Source organism: Amblyomma maculatum, chromosome 1 (assembly GCF_055883805.1).
Source record: "Amblyomma maculatum isolate TAMU_Amacu chromosome 1, ASM5588380v1, whole genome shotgun sequence".
Classification (NCBI taxonomy): Eukaryota; Metazoa; Arthropoda; class Arachnida; order Ixodida; family Ixodidae; genus Amblyomma; species Amblyomma maculatum.
In genome coordinates, this window is record NC_139344.1 from 387,618,898 (window position 1) to 387,636,974 (window position 18,077).

General features: G+C 48.0%; 1 protein-coding gene across 3 annotated transcripts; it reads left to right on the top strand.

Annotated features, from left to right (window-relative positions):
• The first annotated feature begins 13,183 nt into the window (after positions 1 to 13,183).
• LOC146208471 (uncharacterized) lies at positions 13,184 to 17,565 on the top strand. Of its 3 annotated transcripts, none has more exons than XM_084593894.1 (4): positions 13,184 to 13,341; positions 15,170 to 15,799; positions 15,863 to 16,549; positions 17,399 to 17,565. In XM_084593894.1, the coding sequence occupies exons 1-4, from the start codon at positions 13,305 to 13,307 to the stop codon at positions 17,464 to 17,466; spliced, it is 1,422 nt and encodes a 473-aa protein (XP_084450020.1). In that variant the 5' UTR covers positions 13,184 to 13,304; the 3' UTR covers positions 17,467 to 17,565. The 3 variants fall into 3 exon arrangements, with proteins under 3 accessions (XP_084450020.1, XP_084450030.1, XP_084450011.1); XM_084593904.1 differs by having other exon boundaries at positions 15,170 to 15,664; XM_084593885.1 differs by having other exon boundaries at positions 15,170 to 16,549.
• The last annotated feature ends 512 nt before the right edge of the window (positions 17,566 to 18,077 follow it).

Below are 18,077 nucleotides of genomic sequence, written 5' to 3' on the forward strand. Positions count from 1 at the left end.
TGTGCGCGTGTGTTAGAGGTAGACAAAGAGGGACTGCAATTAGAAGAAGGTGCTTTGTTGTTGTTGTTGTTGTTGTTGTTGTTGTTGTTGTTGTTGTTGTTGTTGTTGTTGTTGTTGTTGTTGTTGTTGTTGTTGTTGTTGTTGTTGTTGTTGTTGTTGTTGTTGTTGTTGTTGCGGTTATTGTTGCGGTTATTGTTGTTGTTGCTGCGGTTATTATTGCGGTTATTGTTGTTGTTGTTGCGGTTGTTGTTGTTGTTGTTGTTGTTGTTGTTGTTGTTGTTGTTGTTGTTGTTGTTGTTGTTGTTGTTGTTGTTGTTGTTGTTGTTGTTGTTGTTGTTGTTGTTGTTGTTGTTGTTGTTGTTGTTGTTGTTGTTGTTGTTGTTGTTGTTGTTGTTGTCGTCGTCGTCGTTGTTGTTGTAGGAAGAAGAAAAATAAAATGCACGGGCCTGCTACTGGCTCTGTAGCTGAGCCACCTCCGCTGCCTCGTGGAGTGCCTCGTTCCATTGGTCAGCTCTCTCGGTGCCCTCGTTCAGCGGCTGCACTAGTTCATCAGTGTAACATCTGTTACACATCTAGTGGAGGTGCTGGGTAGACGTCCTTTTTAGTAACATTATTCAGTTTCCTGTAATCAACACAGAGCCGCAACGTGTTATCTTTCTTTTTCACCAGGACCACCGGTGACGCCTACGGACTTGTTGACGGCTATATCTCGCCCTTTAGGCGAAACACGGTATGGACGCTGGTAAAGAGGGGGCGTGGCCGAATCGGTGACGATGCGACGCTTGGCTACCGGCTTACGTCCGATCTTGCAGCTCGTTAAGAAGTAATCTTTAAAATCAACTAGCAGGGACGACAGAAGGTCCTTCTGATGAGATGACAACGCCCGCGGTTTGGTTTTAACCTCCTTAAGTGTGTTACATAGTGCGGTATCGTCGCGAAGATTCATCTCCACGGGACACAGATTCGGCAACCCATCCATGTCGTGGAGGAAGGCGACAGCCGTTTCCTTGGCGAGATGTTGAATTCCATAGGCAAATTCGTCAGGAAACCAGTCGCACAGCCGTCATCCAGTTCGATAAGACCACCTACGATAGCCACTCCCTCGTCGAGCAATAGCGAAGGGTGACTGTCCGCAATACCTTCGTAGTCGTGAAACGAGTTGTTTTTACTTACACAAGCACACAGAACCCTGATGGCAGCATTACGTCGTCCTCGACAATACGCAGACCATTGTCTCTTGAATCTTCTGTGTCACCGTGCACCACGGCTTGCTTCGTTGAAAACGTGACTCGCGCATCGTCTAGGTCGATGACAGCACCGTTCGCCTGCAGAAAATCGAGGCCCAGGACCAAATTCTTCGAACACTCACGGAAGACCTTGAATTCACCAACGTAGACGAAACCGCGGATACCGATTCAGGCTGTGCACCTTCCGGCCGCGCTAACGAGGTGACCTCCAGCCGTGCAAATGCTAGGGCCCAACCATGGCGACAAAACTTTGCTCAACTCCTGGACGAGGGTGTGGCTCATCACTGAACAGTCTGCACCAGTATCAAGTAAAGCGATCGCAACAGTTTCGTCAACTGTCAAACACAAATCTGAGGTAGCACGTCGGATGCTGTCGCTACCCTGCCCCTGTGAGAAATAAGCGCAATGGCGTATAGGCGGCGGAGGATTTTCAGTTTTCCGGACAGCAGCGGCCTTGCCTCCGAAGACCACTGGAATTAGTTTTCTTGACATGGACTGCGAGAAAGCCGCTCAGAATAGCTGGCGTCTCGGCGAGGGTTTGGAGAACTGTAACGCAAAGAATACGACGATCTATAGTCATAGCGGTCGTATGTACCAGGCCTCTAATGGGCCGATGGATGAGCTTCAATTTCGAGTGTTAGCTCGCCATTCTGTGGGCAAGGGTCGTCGGGCGCAAAACCACGCAGACACACTCGGCGGTATGGGCAGGCCCCTTAAAAGTGACCCGCCTCACCACAGTGCTAGCACAGGAGCAAAACTAGACGGCTACACTGCTTGAGTTGCAGTATTAACGTCTTAGCATGTTGCCAACGCACGGCAGAGGAAAATTGCATAGGTAGGTCTGACCTCAGTCTATAGCTAGGAACCTCAGAGAGTTATTGCTGCACTGCCAGGCACACCTCGTCCGGGATGACTTCTGACAGCGATGTAATGAAGTCGCGCTGAAAGGCAGCTGAAAGGCTTGTGGTTCTTCCCTGACGATCGATCTGATTAGGTCACGTAAAACAGCCACATCGCGCTCATCGAAGAAACAGCAGGCGCATGCAAGCGTGCTTACATGCCGAATGTATTGCCGGGCTCATTGCAGGAGCGTCGTCTCCATGGCTGTCGCATCAGTCAGGCATTCGGCATTAAACGACCATCTTTCGTAAAGAAATCGCTGATGACGTCGGCTGAATTGTGGGCGCGCGGGGGAGGCAGCGCTTACCTTGTCTTGACTTTTTTTACGTGTGTGTGTAGTTGTGCTGACGTTGCCATCGATGACGTACCAACCGGCTCAAGTTTCACTAGTTTCGTGAAAGCGTTTTTCTCTTGTATAACATATTCGGCGCCATTTACTTACGGTATTTTGTTCTTTTTGTTTTTTAAAAATTACTTCGTCTGACCCTTGCATTATTTCTCTTGTTTCTGTTTTCTTTTCTTGTTATTTTTATGTTTTCCTGTTCTTGTTCGCATTGTATATTGAGTTTTCTCCCCCTTATGTAATGCCCTCGGGCCTTTAAGGGAAAGATAAATGAAATGAAATGAAATGAAACAGTATGCGGAAGACCGGCGACCAGTATGGAACAAGACCGGCGAAAAGCTCCTGCTTGACCCCACGCATGAGGCGGTGAAGCTTCTTCTCCGCCATGCAGGGGTCAGCACGCTTGAAGAGGCGCGTCATGTCCTCCACATACATGCGGATGCTTGCGTTCGTCCGCTGGCTACGCAAGTGAACGCAGCTTCAGCTTTCTTCCGGCGGTCTGCGTTGGGGAACATAGCTAGGGGATTTTCCCAAGTAGGCAGGGCGTTTTCGTGGTTCTCGAACCATGTCCTAGCGGAGCCTCGAGCGCAATATACCCGTTATGAAGCTTACGGTCGTCGGTCCAACCGTTCAGCCGTTGTAGCGGGCGACCCGCTTGAAGGTGTCCAATTAGTCTTCCGCATCTTCGTACACGTTGCCGTGGAAAGATGGCAGTATTCGCTGCGTGTGGTAGAACTTAGGCACCGAAGGCCTGCGATATGTGGCCGTTTCCGGTCGGACCGTCGTTCGAGGCTGCGTCATCCTCGTTGGGGAGGCAAGAGGCCCGAATTCAAGTGACTGGCCGCAGAGATGGCGGCTTGGGCGCTGACTTACCGGTGTGAGATCCATGGTTTTATCTAGTAGGCGTACGCAGGTCGGGATGTGCACCCAGCACCTCCACCAGATATGCAACTGATGTTACACTGATGAAATACTGCTGTCGCTTCACGAGAACGCCGAGAGAGCTGAACTAGGGAACGAGGGCACCAGGAACAGGCTCCACTTCAACGTCCTCAACTTCTTCCGATTGTAGTTTCTCTTCTACTTCAAACACACGCGTCACTCCCGCTTCACTCTGGCTGTGCTCAAGCTCACGCACGCGTCATAGACGTACGACGGCCTTGCACCCGCAGACAGGCAGGCTTGGTGGAACGTCTCAACAGGACCGTGACCAACATACTTTTCATGTATGTTGATGTACAGCACAAAACATGGGACCAAATTCTTCCATACGCAACATTCACATATAATACCGCGCAGCAAGTAAAATGAGTTCGTAGGCAAATTCCCATTGATTGGTTTGGTTTGGTTTGGTTTGGTTCGTGGGGTTTAACATCCCAAAGCGACTGAGGTTATGAGAGACGCCCTAGTGGAGGACTTCGGAAATTTCGACCATCTGGGGTTCTTTAACGTGCACTGACATCGCACAGTACACGGACGCCCTACATTTCGCCTCCATCGAAAAGCGGCCGCCGAGGCCGGGATTCGATCCCGCATCCTTGGGAATAGTAGTCGAGCGCTGTAACCACTGCGCCACCCCGGCGGGGTAGTTTCCATTGAAAATGCACTTTGTCAGCGTACTGTAGCCTGGCGGAGCAGGAATTCGATTGTCATATAATAGAGCGCACTAAATAAATTGAACTTCAAGCAGGAAGCAGAAATTTAGGCGGCCAGATGGGACCAGGAACTTCGCAAACATTTTAGGGCTATTTGGCATAAAACATGGTTAAATTGATTTCATTAGGCTCGGGATTTGCCCTGCAAAGAGTACGGCTCGGCACGACAATGAGCGCATATAATATTCAGCGCTTATTACCAGGCAGATTAATACATTACATAGATGTCTAGAAGAGGGGCGTACATACATATACCCAAAAATCCGTGTCTCAAAACCCACGTAATATACATAAATTTTCAAAAGCATCTGATGGCTCCTTTACCCCCCGTCCCTCTTCTGTACTTGCATCTCTATCCCTTGACGCTAATGTTATATATCTAACAGCCTGTGTCGCTCTGGGACGCTTTGATCACTGTGATCAGAATCTATAATATTATACTGGATATATCACTAGATTAGAATGGAGGCTAAGGAGGCTGGAGCTGAGGGCTTCATCTCCGAAGAACAGGGGTGTCATGAAATCGGCGCACATTTATTTAATACCGGTTTCCATTGGGTGAACAGGAGCAAGGGCAACGAGCAGCCAGAGCAGCGCACGAGAGCACTGGGGACGGGCGTTCTCGTCTCTCCAACGGAACATTCACGCTGCTCTCCGAGCAGCGTAGCGAGAGGGAGCGCGTGACGTCAGGCGTCATGGGATCAAACTTTTCCCGCGCTCGTGTTGCCCGTACCCGCTGGCCGAACGCATCCGCTGCCGTATCCGCCATGTTTCTCGACCGTCCTGCTGGGCTCCGGGCGAATAACCAGAAGTGACGTCAGAAAGGTCACGAGACTTCCTCCGTTTTCCCTGTACTCCGTCGCTGGCGACAGAGCACCGAGGACTGCGCTCGGCTGCTCTAGAGACCCCAAAAGCGCGCCTCCTCTACCAATAGAACACAAGGCTACTGCTCCAGTTCGACCACTGATAGGCACCGAAACTCGCGTGAGCACATTGGTGCAGCTAAAAGTGCTCCTGTTCGCCCAATGGAAACCGGTATAAGCCGGTGCGGCGCGAGGCCCATGCGGCGCCGCACCGAAACTTCCACAAGGTTCGAGAAAAGCCTCCTTCCCCGCGCGAGAGAGCGCGTAGCTTTGTATGCGTCGCCGTCACCCTCTTTCTCATCACCCGGCAATCACGGTGATTCATCAGTCCGGAAAATGCCAGACGTATCCAGAAAATTCTATGGGACCTAGCCAATAACGACGCGCGGCTCGACGGAAGGAAAAGGGGAGTGCTCTAACCAGCGAAGCTAAGTGTGTATGCGCGTGCGCCTTAACAGACAGACGCGGCGCGCCCTATTCATGGAGAGCCGCGCCGCTTGTGTAGTCAGTCGCTCAGTCAGTCAGTGATTGCGGCGTGTTCGCTAGTGCGACAACTGGACTCCCGAGAATCACCCGCTGCTGGCAAGCCCACGGACCTGCGAGGGAGCGGCGCTCGTCTTGCATGGCGGCCAAATCGTGACTCTCGAGGCGTCGGACTGCAACAGTTTCCGGTGCACAATTTGGTGTTTGTTCATCTGACTCTCTCGTATTTGATCTGCGTTGTAGTATGCTTAGCGATGTTTTCTGTGAACCTCTCGTCTGTACATTTTACGTGATCGTGTGTATTCCTCTGTATCGTCTCTTGTTGTGTATAAAGTTTGTTTTGTTTGTTACTTCTGACTCCGACCCTTACTCTGGCTTGAACCGGCGACAGCTGGGCACCAAACGGCCACCCCCTTCTGTCACTACAAGGTAGTTAAATTCCGGCTGAGCTTGCCACGCAAGTCGGGGGCATCTCCTTTGCAACTGGAACAGCTATCCCCACTCACTCTAATGGTGTCTGGGAGTGTGCGCACCTTTAAGGGCGCATCGTTAATAAACCTCATAATTATTAACGGGTGACAATTATTCTGGCGTCCGCGACAGGACGTTTGGTGCACTCAAGCTCAGAGGACGGTGAACGAGTTGGAAGTGTTTACGAAGAGGTCGTAAACTGTGTAGCAGCAGAGCGATAGCGAGAGGTACCGCGCGAAAGCGGTTGTGCAGGTCCATTGAGCAGTGCTATGTGATAGCATTAGGCCGTTCAGATTGAAAATGATTCTCAAGATTATTGCGTTAGGCCTAGAGAAGGTCTTAAAGGAGCTGAACTGCGAGAATGGGTGGACCGAAAAGAAAGGGAGGTTCTAGAGCAGGCTAAGAAGGAAAGAGAAGAGGCTGAGAAAGAAAGAGAGAGGCAAAGAGAGGAAAGAGAGAGAGAAAGGCAAAGGAAGCGAGCCGAGACAGAGAGGCAACGAGAAGAAACAGAGAAAGAATGGCTCAGGAAGCGAGCCGAAAGAGAGAAAGAATGGTTTAGGAAGCAGGCAGAAAAAGAAAAAGAATTCTTAAAAGAGAGGCGATGGCGTGATTCGTCCAGTGGACTCAATTGTTGAGAAATTGAAGCAGGCTGCTAAACCTGCAACTAAGAAGCAGATTATGTCTTCCCTCGGTCTGACAGGCTATTATCGGGACCTAACCCCAGACTACACCACTAAGGCTCAACCATTGGTTGAACATACCAGCAAAGCAGACAGTAACCTGGTGCGTTAAACTCCCGAGCGGGAAAAGGCATTTGAAACGCTGAAATATGCTCTCTAACACGGCCGGTTTTTCTGGCACCAGATCTTTCAAAGGAATTTATTCTCCGTACCGATGCTTCTGGCACAGGTCCAGGTGCAGTTCTTTTGTAAGAGCACTGCGGTACCCTCTATCCCATATTGCATGCCAGTAAACAACTTCTTCAGCGAGAGACACGATATGCCGCGGTAGAACGGGAACATCTGGCACTGGATTGGGCAGTTGGAAAATTTCACAGTTTCTTTTGGGGTCATAAGTGTACTATTCAGATACACCACAAGCTCCTTCAGTGCTTGACGCAAGTAAAGCATTTAAGCAGCCACGTGGAGCACACGGATGGTGCCTGATCTTATAGGAATGTTATTTTCGTGTCGAACACATAAAGGTTCCAGTAAAGTTGGCGCAGATTATTTAGGCTGATCCTGAACGTGTAGGGACTCGTGTTTCCCAACATTTTTCTGACTGATCCAGTTATGACTGTTTGAGCGTTATAACGTCACTTGACGTGTGGTGTTGTTTTTTTCTGTTGTGTGAATGCTGAAACAGGCTCTTTGCAGAAAATGTCGATGTTGTGGCTGCTCCGTGATGTGTGCAGCAGTGTTGTGTGGTGCGCTCCACCGATGAGTGCCTCAGTGGCTTGTACCCAAGTTGTTGTTTTTTCCAGGAATAGTACTTCTCAAAGGGGGCCATATGGCTCGACGGGAAAACTCGCGAATCTGCGAATCTGCCTGTGTTCTGTTTTTAAATATCAAGAGAAAAATTATTAGGAGATTATTTTTAAGATATTGTTACATATATGTTAAGCACTATTTCACCACCACTTACCATCCACAAACGAACGACCTCACCGAACGCCTCAACCGCACGCTCACCGACATGTTGTCAATGTATGTATCGGATGATCACCGTGAATGGAATGTTACTTTAAGGTTTGTAACGTTCGCATATAATTCCTCCCGTCACGACACAATCTTTCTATCTTCTATACGGCCGCGACCCTCCCCTTCCGTTTGACAGCATACTGCCTCTCACCGTTAATGCCAGTTCCTATGTTCGTGACGCCATATCTCGAGCTGACGCCATCCGTTTTATTGCTCGCCGCCGACTAGCTTCCTCCCAAAATTCCCAGAAACGCCGCCATGATTCTCGTCACCACGACGCCCACTACTCTCCGGGCTCTCTCATCTTGTTCTAGATTCCCGCTCGTAGAGTTGGGCTGTGTGAGAAGCTCTTGCCACACTACGCCGAACCCTACCGTCTTTTACGACCAGTCACTTCCGTGACATATGAGATCAACCCTGCGCATCTGCCGCAACAGTCCGCTATGCCACGTGCCGAGATCGTTCATGTCGCCCTAATGAATCCGTACTACACCTGCAGTAACTCGACATAATGCGCACCGGGACTGTGCTTTTCGGGGGGGGGGGGGGGGGGGGTAATGTTACATATATGCCCTGCGTCACTGGATGTTGAAGAAGACGACGATCAACAGTAGTGACACGGAAGGAAGACGCAGCTGTAGCAATGGTAGCTGGTGCTACGAGAAGGTTGGCGCCTACCCAAATATTCACTCGTCATCAGCCGTTGCGTTCTCGAGCTAACTTTCTTGCTACGTATCAATATGATTACTGCCTTTTTCAGAGCAACCCATCAAGGCACAATACCAGACCGACCAAGCTAGCAACCAATATTTTTATCGACACACATTCACGGGACAAGAGTGCGAGTAACTGAGACTGGGACGAAACACGAATTGTCAATAAGCACTGGGTTCTATACGAAGAGACAGGAGCCGGTGCAGGTGCTCCCGGTCGGGTGGACAGGATTGGCGGTGTTAGTCTAGACACGGAAGCGACGGAGATACAATGCTACTTGTAGTTCTTACTAGCGGTGTGCGCAGCTTTGACCTCCCCTCAGCTAGTGGTAGCCCTTCCGATCTGGGGGCTTAACTTGCCGCCAGTGAATCACCGACCTTTTAACACAGAAGCCAAATGCTTGCCGACGAGGCAATTATTATATCATCGCATTAACAGCATACCTTTCGAGGCTGTATTCAGCAAACGAGTTGGACAGCGAATCTGCCTGTGTTCTGTTCTTAGGTACAAAGTTTTTAAACGACGTCGAGAATGTGTACGGAGAGCTTGTCAAGCCGGATTCTCCGATCGGCCGCTAGCCTGGGTAAACAATAGAGTTCTTTTCTGCCCCGACATTTCGTTAACAATACCAAACCCTAGGGGCCCTCACGGTTGAAACCATGCACCGCACCCGACCCGTATCGCAGACGGGTGGTATGCCAAAGATGAACTAGCAGAAGCACCACTGCGTATGCCATTTGGGTTCACGCTTATTTACAGTGAAATATGCTCAAAGTACATTGCAAAATACCTCTTGCTGCGCCCACCTCCCCCAAATCATAACTCAATTCTTCAAACTTGCTTGTCGACCCAGTAACCCCAGCTAACTGTGTATACGAAAGAAACCAAGAAGAGGGTAGAGTCAAGCTGTTTGGTTCATGCTTTCGCCGTTTCCTTCCAATGCAAAATTCGTTAACCGCGACTCGCATGGAAGGAAGCAGCTTCAACCATTTTGTACTTCTATTCAATAAGCGTGTTATCAGCCTTTTTTCTTTTCAGTAAATGTAGCATCGACTCTTAACGCTGGTAGCTTCGTTCTACACTACTCCGTTTCACAACTTGCTTCCAGTAGAGCAGGAGCACAAGGCGCTAGGCTGCTTCAACAGCTGTGCCGCTTAACGCGCTTGCGGTCCAACTATAGAATTGTCAGCAAGCCGCAGCTTGCACTCGGCTCGGAGATTGTTTCTTGACCATCACCGCAAAGGGTAGAGGTGGTTTAGACAAACTCCTGATGCATCCCCCCTACCTTCTAGCTTCTAGCTGAGAGTATCGGTGACTTGCTGGTTGTTGGATGGTAACCTTCTATAGTTGAAGGCTCGACCAGGATTTCTTATAACAAATTCTCTCTCTCTCTCTCTCTCTCTCTCTCTCTCTCTCTCTCTCTCTCTTTCCTACCACTGTGAAAAACTTGTGACATGAGTTACACACTCCTGCGGTGACTATGTTTCCAACAGTAGCCGCGTAGCGGCAGTTCCTAAGTTAAAAAAAAACTTTGGCGAAGGTTCAACCCAACCAAACTTAAGTAAACAAAGCGAAAGCTTGAAAATTAAGCCTGGTAAAACTTTTCTAGACTTGACGGCTGCTTGATGCCAATGACTCAGGTTTATTCAAGCTTTTGCCATGCTTACCTTTGAAGTTTTCGCTTTGGTTATCAGGTTTAGCAGGATTAAACCTCCTGTCCAGTCTAGTGGACGTAGCTCGTCGAGAGGCTGCCGCACAGAGACGCAGAGAGGCGGACAGAGGGGAATGTGCCGCCGAGATCTCGGAAGAATGTGAAGTCCGTCACGTCAAACGCCACAATGATGCTGAAGCAAATATGATGACGAGGTCTCAGCGGCACGCTTCGCTCGACCAGCCTCTCTTCTTCTCTCTGCTGCAGCATATCGGCGAGCTATGTCCACTGCATGATCGGGTTCGACCTGTCCTCTTCGCAATCTCTGAGACGCAGACAGTTCACGAGGCATCTCGCCTGGATCATCTATGACGGCTGCTGTCATTCAATTGCCAAGAGCTGTTACGATTTGTTGGCATAGGCTACGAGGCAGCTGAGTCTATAAGAAAGAGCGAGCGCCACGGCTCCAGCGTAGCTCCGGTTGAGTAACGTCATGGTTCTCATGTGACTATAAGCAGAGGTAAGCGAGTACGTTACCTTGGCTACACCTCGGCTGAGTGATGTCATAGCTGACATGTGCTTGCTCCTCGGCTCAAGGTCAAACACGGGCACACGGCGAAGAAGCTACGGAGGAGAGTAGTAAAAGACTTCCTTTTTGACAAGAACCAAATTCATCATTGTCTTTTAGCAGCCATGGAAAAACAAAGATCAGTAGATGCCGCTAGAACCAGCCTGTTCAGCAAGCTTTGGTTGAGTTCGTATGGGCCCAGCACGACATGCAACGCACACCACAATAACTTATCAGGTTAGCTGCACCCCCCAGTGCGAAACTGAGGGTAGACTTCCTGTGTAGCTCATATTTACTTTTAATTGTTCTCTTATTCCGTCCAAACCATCTCTCAGTACATACCCTAGTAAATTTTCAATCCCTTAGCCATAAGAGGTGTCCCACTCAAAAAACAAAAAAGAGCAGAATCTTGGTTCTGCAGCCTCTGCCTCATGTCCCTTACCATGTTTGGTACATGGGAGAGCCACCTGCTGAGTTGACAGGTGGTAAAATGCATGGAGACCGAGAAATCTCTCATTTCTTCTTGCAGGAAACAAGTGTTTGAGACTAAACAGTTGCTTATAACGAAAGACTCAGATATAACGAAACGCTTGTAACAGTCAGATTGATCACTTTTAAATTCAACAATACAAGAAGGTTTAAGGCAAAACAGAGATATTTCATAATCTCAAATTCAATTGTCTGCAGTCTGGGTCATCGCACTTTCTGCGCATACCATAGGCACATTGCCATTGCATAGCTCGTCGCATAAATCGTAAAATAGTTTTCCTGTGCATTTTTACACGCTGGTACAGGCTCAGGCCTTTAGCCACAGTTAAGTGTAGATGAAGTTTGTGGTTCAGTTTATTTTATAATGACACGCAATGGCTAAGACACAACAAAACAGCTGAATATACGCGTATATATCGGAATGCCGTTTGAGTAACTTTACATTATGGTTATTCTCTCAAACTTTCGGACTTGACTTCCGTAAATATTACCATCAAAGTTAATCCCGCAGGCCCACCGTATCTAGTGCCGTGTGCACATGCGACAGGGATGCAATCACGTACGTCATAAGGAGCGAGCGCACGTCACATTTGGCGACTAAGCAATTCGTACTCTTAGGTCAACGCCAGCGCATTAGGCCAACCAAAACTATTCATCATTGACATCAAATCCCATAAAAACATAAAACGAAACTACCGTATTATAACATAGTGTTAACGAGTGGTCTCAAGCACATTTAAGCATATATGCTCTAGTTTTCTCATTCTTGACGCTTTGCTGTAATAAAATATGTCGAGCTGGACGGATATTTTTATGCAACATTTCTATTGCGCTTAATGAATGAAGATGATGAACGAGCACTTACGACATGCACAGTCATAATTTTTCTCTATCGTCCTCACCCTTTTCTAGCAGTAAAAACAGTAAGGCATTGCGCATTCGGTTTGTCCAAAGCATAAGAACTTTGGTTTCGCCAGTGGTTTAATTAAAAAGGTACCTCGTTCTACACCCCCAAGCAACCTCCTGTCAATTTTGGTTAGAGAAGTCAGTCGCTAGTAAAGTGAACAATGTTTATGGATCGTAACTGCTTTTTTGCGTATTTGCTGCCTAACACCTACTTTTACTAAGTGAAGTACGATGTGAGGATATATTCGGTTCCTACGGCTCGAAATGAAGCAGCAGTATGACAGTGTGTAACTGATCATTTAACTCCCCCTACTTCCTGTGACCCGACAAACATTTCCTAGTTAAGCATTTGCGTTCTGAAATTCTGCGGCAATGACAGACCTCTGATTCGCTTGTCCAGAGAGAGGCAGCGCGACTGGCCTACAATGTGGGAAAGACCAATCATAATTTCTTTTTGAAATAACTTTTTTTCAGAGCAACAAGCTGCGATCGCTAGCAGGGGGCTGTATGGGCAAGCTGACGGTACGTAAATCGTTAGCGCTAAAACTTTTTTTTCTCACATACCTCCTCATAACATACATATTTGCCTTTGGCAGGCACTCAACAGAGCTTGATGACCAGTAATAAAGGTATCCCACTTTATAACTCCATCACTCCATTATTTTGCCTTTTATATGTGCAACTGACCCCTCATTCGAAACTGCCGGGCAGTAAAGTTGGCTATAACCTAGTAAATTTGTTCTTTACTTTAACTCTTAGTTCGTTTGCACTTGCTTTTCCGGGCAAAATATTCTTATTTCGCAAAGTGTACTTCTGCAGGCCAGGTTACCCGTGTCATCGATTACGGACAAGTCAACGGGGCTCACACAAAACTTCTTTACTCAAGCAGGTCTTAAAGTCAGGTGCGCGACTTCTAAAAAAAAAAAAAAAATACGCGAATGTCGCAGCATTGTTCGGCACCCCGAATTCGCGCAGTGCTACAATAGAATCAGCACTGTTAGAAGCCAGTAAACAATCTCTTGTAGAGCTGCCACCTGCTTGTTCGGGAAAGTCCGCTACATGGGCCACTACAAAGGGTGAGAGAAATGAAAAGATAGATACAGGCGCACGACACGGCACCCGGCTGGAAGGAATTGTTGGTGAAACAATGCTTTTTCACCGCGCTGCCTGACTCTCCGCCCAAGATCAGGACCTGCCGGATGGTCTAAGCCGCGGACGCAGCGGGTACAAAAGGCAGGAGTGCCGTCTTGAGAAACTACCTTTCTCCCGGCGGCGGACGCGTACTCCAGCAGAAGGTCCTCTCGCCACGGCAGCATGAAGATCTTCGTTGCTGTCGCACTGCTCTCTCTGGGTAAACAGGCTCATCTTCCTCTCTACTCGTAGGATATGGCTGGCCCCTTTTTACCATTATAGCCACTCCGGGAATAATTTTCATGATAATGCATTGCCTTCAGAATTCAGATTTATAAATGCGTAATGTATATCCTTTTCCTCTGATACATCGAGAAAGAAATTAAAACCTTTTTACCGAACCCGGGACTCCGAATAGATAACTGTAAAAATAAATTTCCTGTTCGTTGTTCAAGGAAAGCGTTCCTCGGAAAAAAACATAATCTCTAATTGAAATGTTTCCTCACGAATGAGGCCTTTATAGCAAATATCACCTGTGTAAACTCGGGCTACAGCAGATAAGCCGCCGTGCAGCTTTTTTAAAGCCTAAAGACGTTAGCATTGGAAAACTTAAAAGCCTTGTAAAACTTTTTTCAGTCGCTTGTTCACTGCAGTAGGACTGTAGTCATGTGAATAGCAACGGCAGTTATCTTTGCACTCATTCTAGTAACAAAATATTTTGGCGGCAAGATATGCACAGTGAATTTATAAATATTTTACCGAATAAGAGATTCTCAAATTATCAAGGTAGGATTAATGGGGAGATCTAGAAGAGGTGTTACCTATATTCATTCTTTCATGGAGTTGGGGCGACATTGCATATTTGCATTGCGGCATGGCTTGTGCATATCTGGTTGCTTTGTTCATTTACGAAAGGTAAGAGGGATTTATTCGCTCCACATCTCCAAGCTTTACGGTAGCATTATGCCTTTGTGAACAAAGATAAAGACGTGTAAAAATGTTGCCGAGTAAACGTACTGATATACCTGTTGGAGTGATGATACTCAATTCGGTTTTTGTGAAAAGGTATCTAATCATGCAATGTATACGGTTTCAAGGCATTGCTTACTGCACTTACTGCGTTTCTCCAAGAAATTCTTCAAATAATTCGTCGCTCGCAATATTTGTTGTATTTGAGACCACACAGCGTGTCCCTCTCAGAAACTACTGAAAATCAGCAACACCTGCTTTTTGAAATGTCAAACTGATATTATGACAGCTTGTGAATTCGTCTGTATTAGCTGCTAAAGAAAATATTCCGTAATAAAAGGAAATTATTCCAGTAAGCGCAAAAGATATGAAGCAAAATTAAGCACAGAAACTATTCGAACTGCTTTCATCGTTGCGTATAGAAACTGCAACAAAGATAACGAAATAAAAATTAGCAGGAATCAAGAAGCCGAGCTAAATCAAGTAACGTAAGCATTGAACTTATAGAATTAAATGACAGGGAAGACAACAGTCATGAGTGCTGATTGCGAGGCTGGTGTCCGACACCAACATTCTGGAGAAGAGTGGAGTCGCCCCCCCCCCCCCCCCCCCCCCCCCGCTCAGAACAGTTTACTGAAAGAACAAATAAGGCGTATCAGACAGGCTTTTTACCACTTCGGTAACTCGCTAACAGCGCTGTATTCTTAAAACCTTGACGGCACTTGACTGGTTACGAGTAAGTTCTGATACACGCTTTATAAAGAACAAGTGTACTTTAGTACCAGCATGCATTGAGATTTCAAATGCATCTCTAAATTTCATATTGCTTCAGGCCCTACGCTTACAATTCTCACATCGGCTACTCGCCAAATATATGCCAAAATTCGGTTTTACTTCTAGGGTAAAACTAGTTGATTTAAAGGGTAACGAAAATGCACTTGTTCAAGTGTAATAATAATCGTTCTGAATCGAGAGAAGAGAGCTCCTCCACTCAAGATCAGAGTATTTGGAGTGTTTCTTTGCACGAGCTACCTTTTTGCGCTCACCCCTTTTTGCCTCTGCTTTTCACTTTGATGCAGGCTTGAACGCTGAAGCGTTTTACGGTGGCTCGTATGGCGGAGGGCTCCTTGGAGGCGCCTACGGTGGTGGCTTCGGCAGTGGTGGCCTCTTGGGATTAGGCTCCGGCCTTAGCGGCTTCAGCGGCTTGGGCGGCTTGAGTGGCTTGGGCGGCTTGGGCGGCTACGGCGGTTACAGTCGGTTGGGCGGCTTAGGCAGCCTGTACGGTCTAGGAGGGTTGGGCGGCTACGGTGGTTATGGCCGATTGGGCGGCTTGGGCAGCCTGTATGGTGGTCTAGGTGGATTGAGTGGATTGGGCGGCTACGGGGGTTACGGCCGCTTGGGCGGCTTGGGCAGTCTGTACGGCGGCCTAGGTGGATTGAGTGGATTGGGCGGCTTGGGCAGCCTGTATGGTCTAGGAGGTTTGGGTGGATTGAGCGGCTACGGTGGTTATGGCCGCTTGGGCGGCTTGGGCAGCTACGGCCGCTTGGGTGGCTTGGGTAGCCTGTACGGTCTAGGTGGTTTGAGCGGCTTAGGCAGCTACGGCCGTTTGGGCGGCTTGGGTAGCCTGTACGGTCTAGGAGGATTGAGTGGATTGAGCGGATATGGTGGTTATGGCCGCTTGGGTGGCTTAGGCAGCCTGTACGGTCTAGGTGGTTTGAGCGGCTTAGGCAGCTACGGTCGCTTGGGCGGCTTGGGCAGCCTGTACGGTCTAGGTGGTTTGAGCGGCTTGGGCAGCTTGGGAGGCTACGGTGGTTACGGCCGCTTGGGCGGCTTGAGCAGCCTGTACGGTCTCGGTGGGTTGAGCGGCTTGGGTGGCTACGGCCGCTTGGGTGGCTTGAGCAGCCTCTACGGTTTGGGTGGTTTGAACGGCTTGGGCGGACTGAGCGGCCTGGGCTATACTGGTTCCGGCCTTCTTGGAGGTCTTGGTGGCTATGGTCCCTTTGGACGTCTCAGTGGATTGGGCTCGTTGGGAGGCCTTGGCAGCTACGGCCCCTTTGGAGGCTTCGGCGGATACAGCCCATTTGGACGTCTCGGTAGTTTCGGCCCATTCGGAGGCCTAAGCGGATATGGTCCTTTTGGAGGTTCCTTTGGCCCCTTCGGTGGTCACGGAGGATTCAGGAACTTCCCTAATGACAGGCGTGTGATCATGGACCCCTCCACTGGACTCCCCATCGCCGAGGCAATCTACGTTGGCATCGTACGCCAGCGGTTAGTCCCAACGCCGGTCCCGGTTCCTGTGCCAGTCCCGCACCCAGTACCCCACCCAGTTCCGCAGCCGTACCCAGTGCCACAACCAGTTCCACACCCGGTTGAAGTTCCTGTGGAAGAGCCAGTACCATTCCATACCCACACTGACAAAGTAATAACCAACGTCGTGACTCCTTCCAAGGTAGAGAGAGGTAAGTTCAATTTTCGTATGAACCTGTCCTCAATCACTTTTGCGTCTCACTGCATCAAAATAAAACCGCCATTCGAAGCGCTCTTTCTTCTGGTGAAACGTTCCTACGTTCAGTAATGAGCCGGTCATTGAGTAAGTTCCAGCACAATTACGTCATCAATTTGGCCATAAGTTCACTATGCCTTCCGAAGGCGCCCAACCTCACCATCGTAAAAGGAGGCCTGGAAACATTAACTGATAAGTTCATACGAAAGTGAATTACAAATGAACTTTATTCGATCTTGTGCAGCGTGCGAGACATAAATATGGATTATTTCATTCAATATAATTGTGCAGGCCCCAATCACTTAATACCCACCACATGAAACGCAAGCGTTATTAATACGAGTTTTTGTGTATGAATCATGATCGATGCACTCCGGCACGTTCGATGTCCTTTCACCTATATCTTGAGCCAGCTTGAGAGGGTTTCGTCTTCCTTAACTCAGATATATCAATGATATTTCACTGGCTTTCGCCCAACAGTTCTTGTAAAATAGATAGGGTATGTCGTAGTGAACCCTCCACGCACTAAGAATTTTGTAGAGAAATTTAGCATTCTAAAAATGCACTTCATTTACCAAACTTCTGCCTACACACTACTTACGATACACGTTCTAATGTTCTCCCTCATAAGAACTACATTTCAAGGAGGTTGGAACCGCAGCTTTACCATCACCAAGAATAAATGGCATAGCGCCGGTACTGATAGTTTCTCTGCTTGCTACTAATGCTTTGAGTTACCACTACAACTCATTTGCATGCTCTATACAAGTCATACGTGCTACAATTCTATTCTCTTCCTTTTCAGTTGTTAGTGGTGGTACGCGCACAACCGACGTGACCACCGGCCAGACCCAAGAGCACGTTCAACTTTAAGCGCGTCAAGGGCAGACATAGGTGCTTCGAGATTATACATCCATTCCCTTTCTACTACACAATGTGAAATAAAGTCAAAATACGTCAATGCGAAACCAATTATCTCTCGTTCATGTTTTTCTGTTCATTCGTTCAACCCAAAAAAATATTTAGCAAGTAGCGTGAAATACATGTTCTACACATTTTATATTGATAACTTACGCGCGCAGAAGTGACAACAGAATATGCCCTTGCCAAAAATACAACACCGCAGAGCAAACAAGAATACAAGATTCGATGAAAAGGATAACAAAGCCAATCTAAGATATTTCGCTGTTCATCGATGTGGAGCAGCACCCTACGAAACACCGATTCTGTGGTCAGTTTAGGCTTCGTCATCTTGTTTGGCTCGTTAATAAGAGCATTCATATGCCGGACATCATGGCGTTACAACTCTGAACCCACCTAAGTCTCATATTGGTATATTTTATGGGGTATTACCGGCTTTCGGTCGCGGTATCTGTAAACAGCATCCCAGCAGTGTCGTCACTGTGGTGCCGTCTAAATCAGAAAAGGTCTTCCGTATATACAACCAATCCCAGGAAGCTAATCTAAGGCAAAATCTCAGTCTC

What these genes read in the sequence shown, in the direction of transcription:
- LOC146208471 (XM_084593885.1), top strand. Translation starts at nt 13,305, where the DNA reads ATGAAGATCTTCGTTGCTGTCGCACTGCTCTCTCTGG. An exon ending in TGTCGCACTGCTCTCTCTGG is followed by an intron (nt 13,342 to 15,169) that starts GTAAACAGGCTC and finishes ACTTTGATGCAG; the next exon opens with GCTTGAACGCTGAAGCGTTT. An exon ending in TCCTTCCAAGGTAGAGAGAG is followed by an intron (nt 16,550 to 17,398) that starts GTAAGTTCAATT and finishes CTTCCTTTTCAG; the next exon opens with TTGTTAGTGGTGGTACGCGC.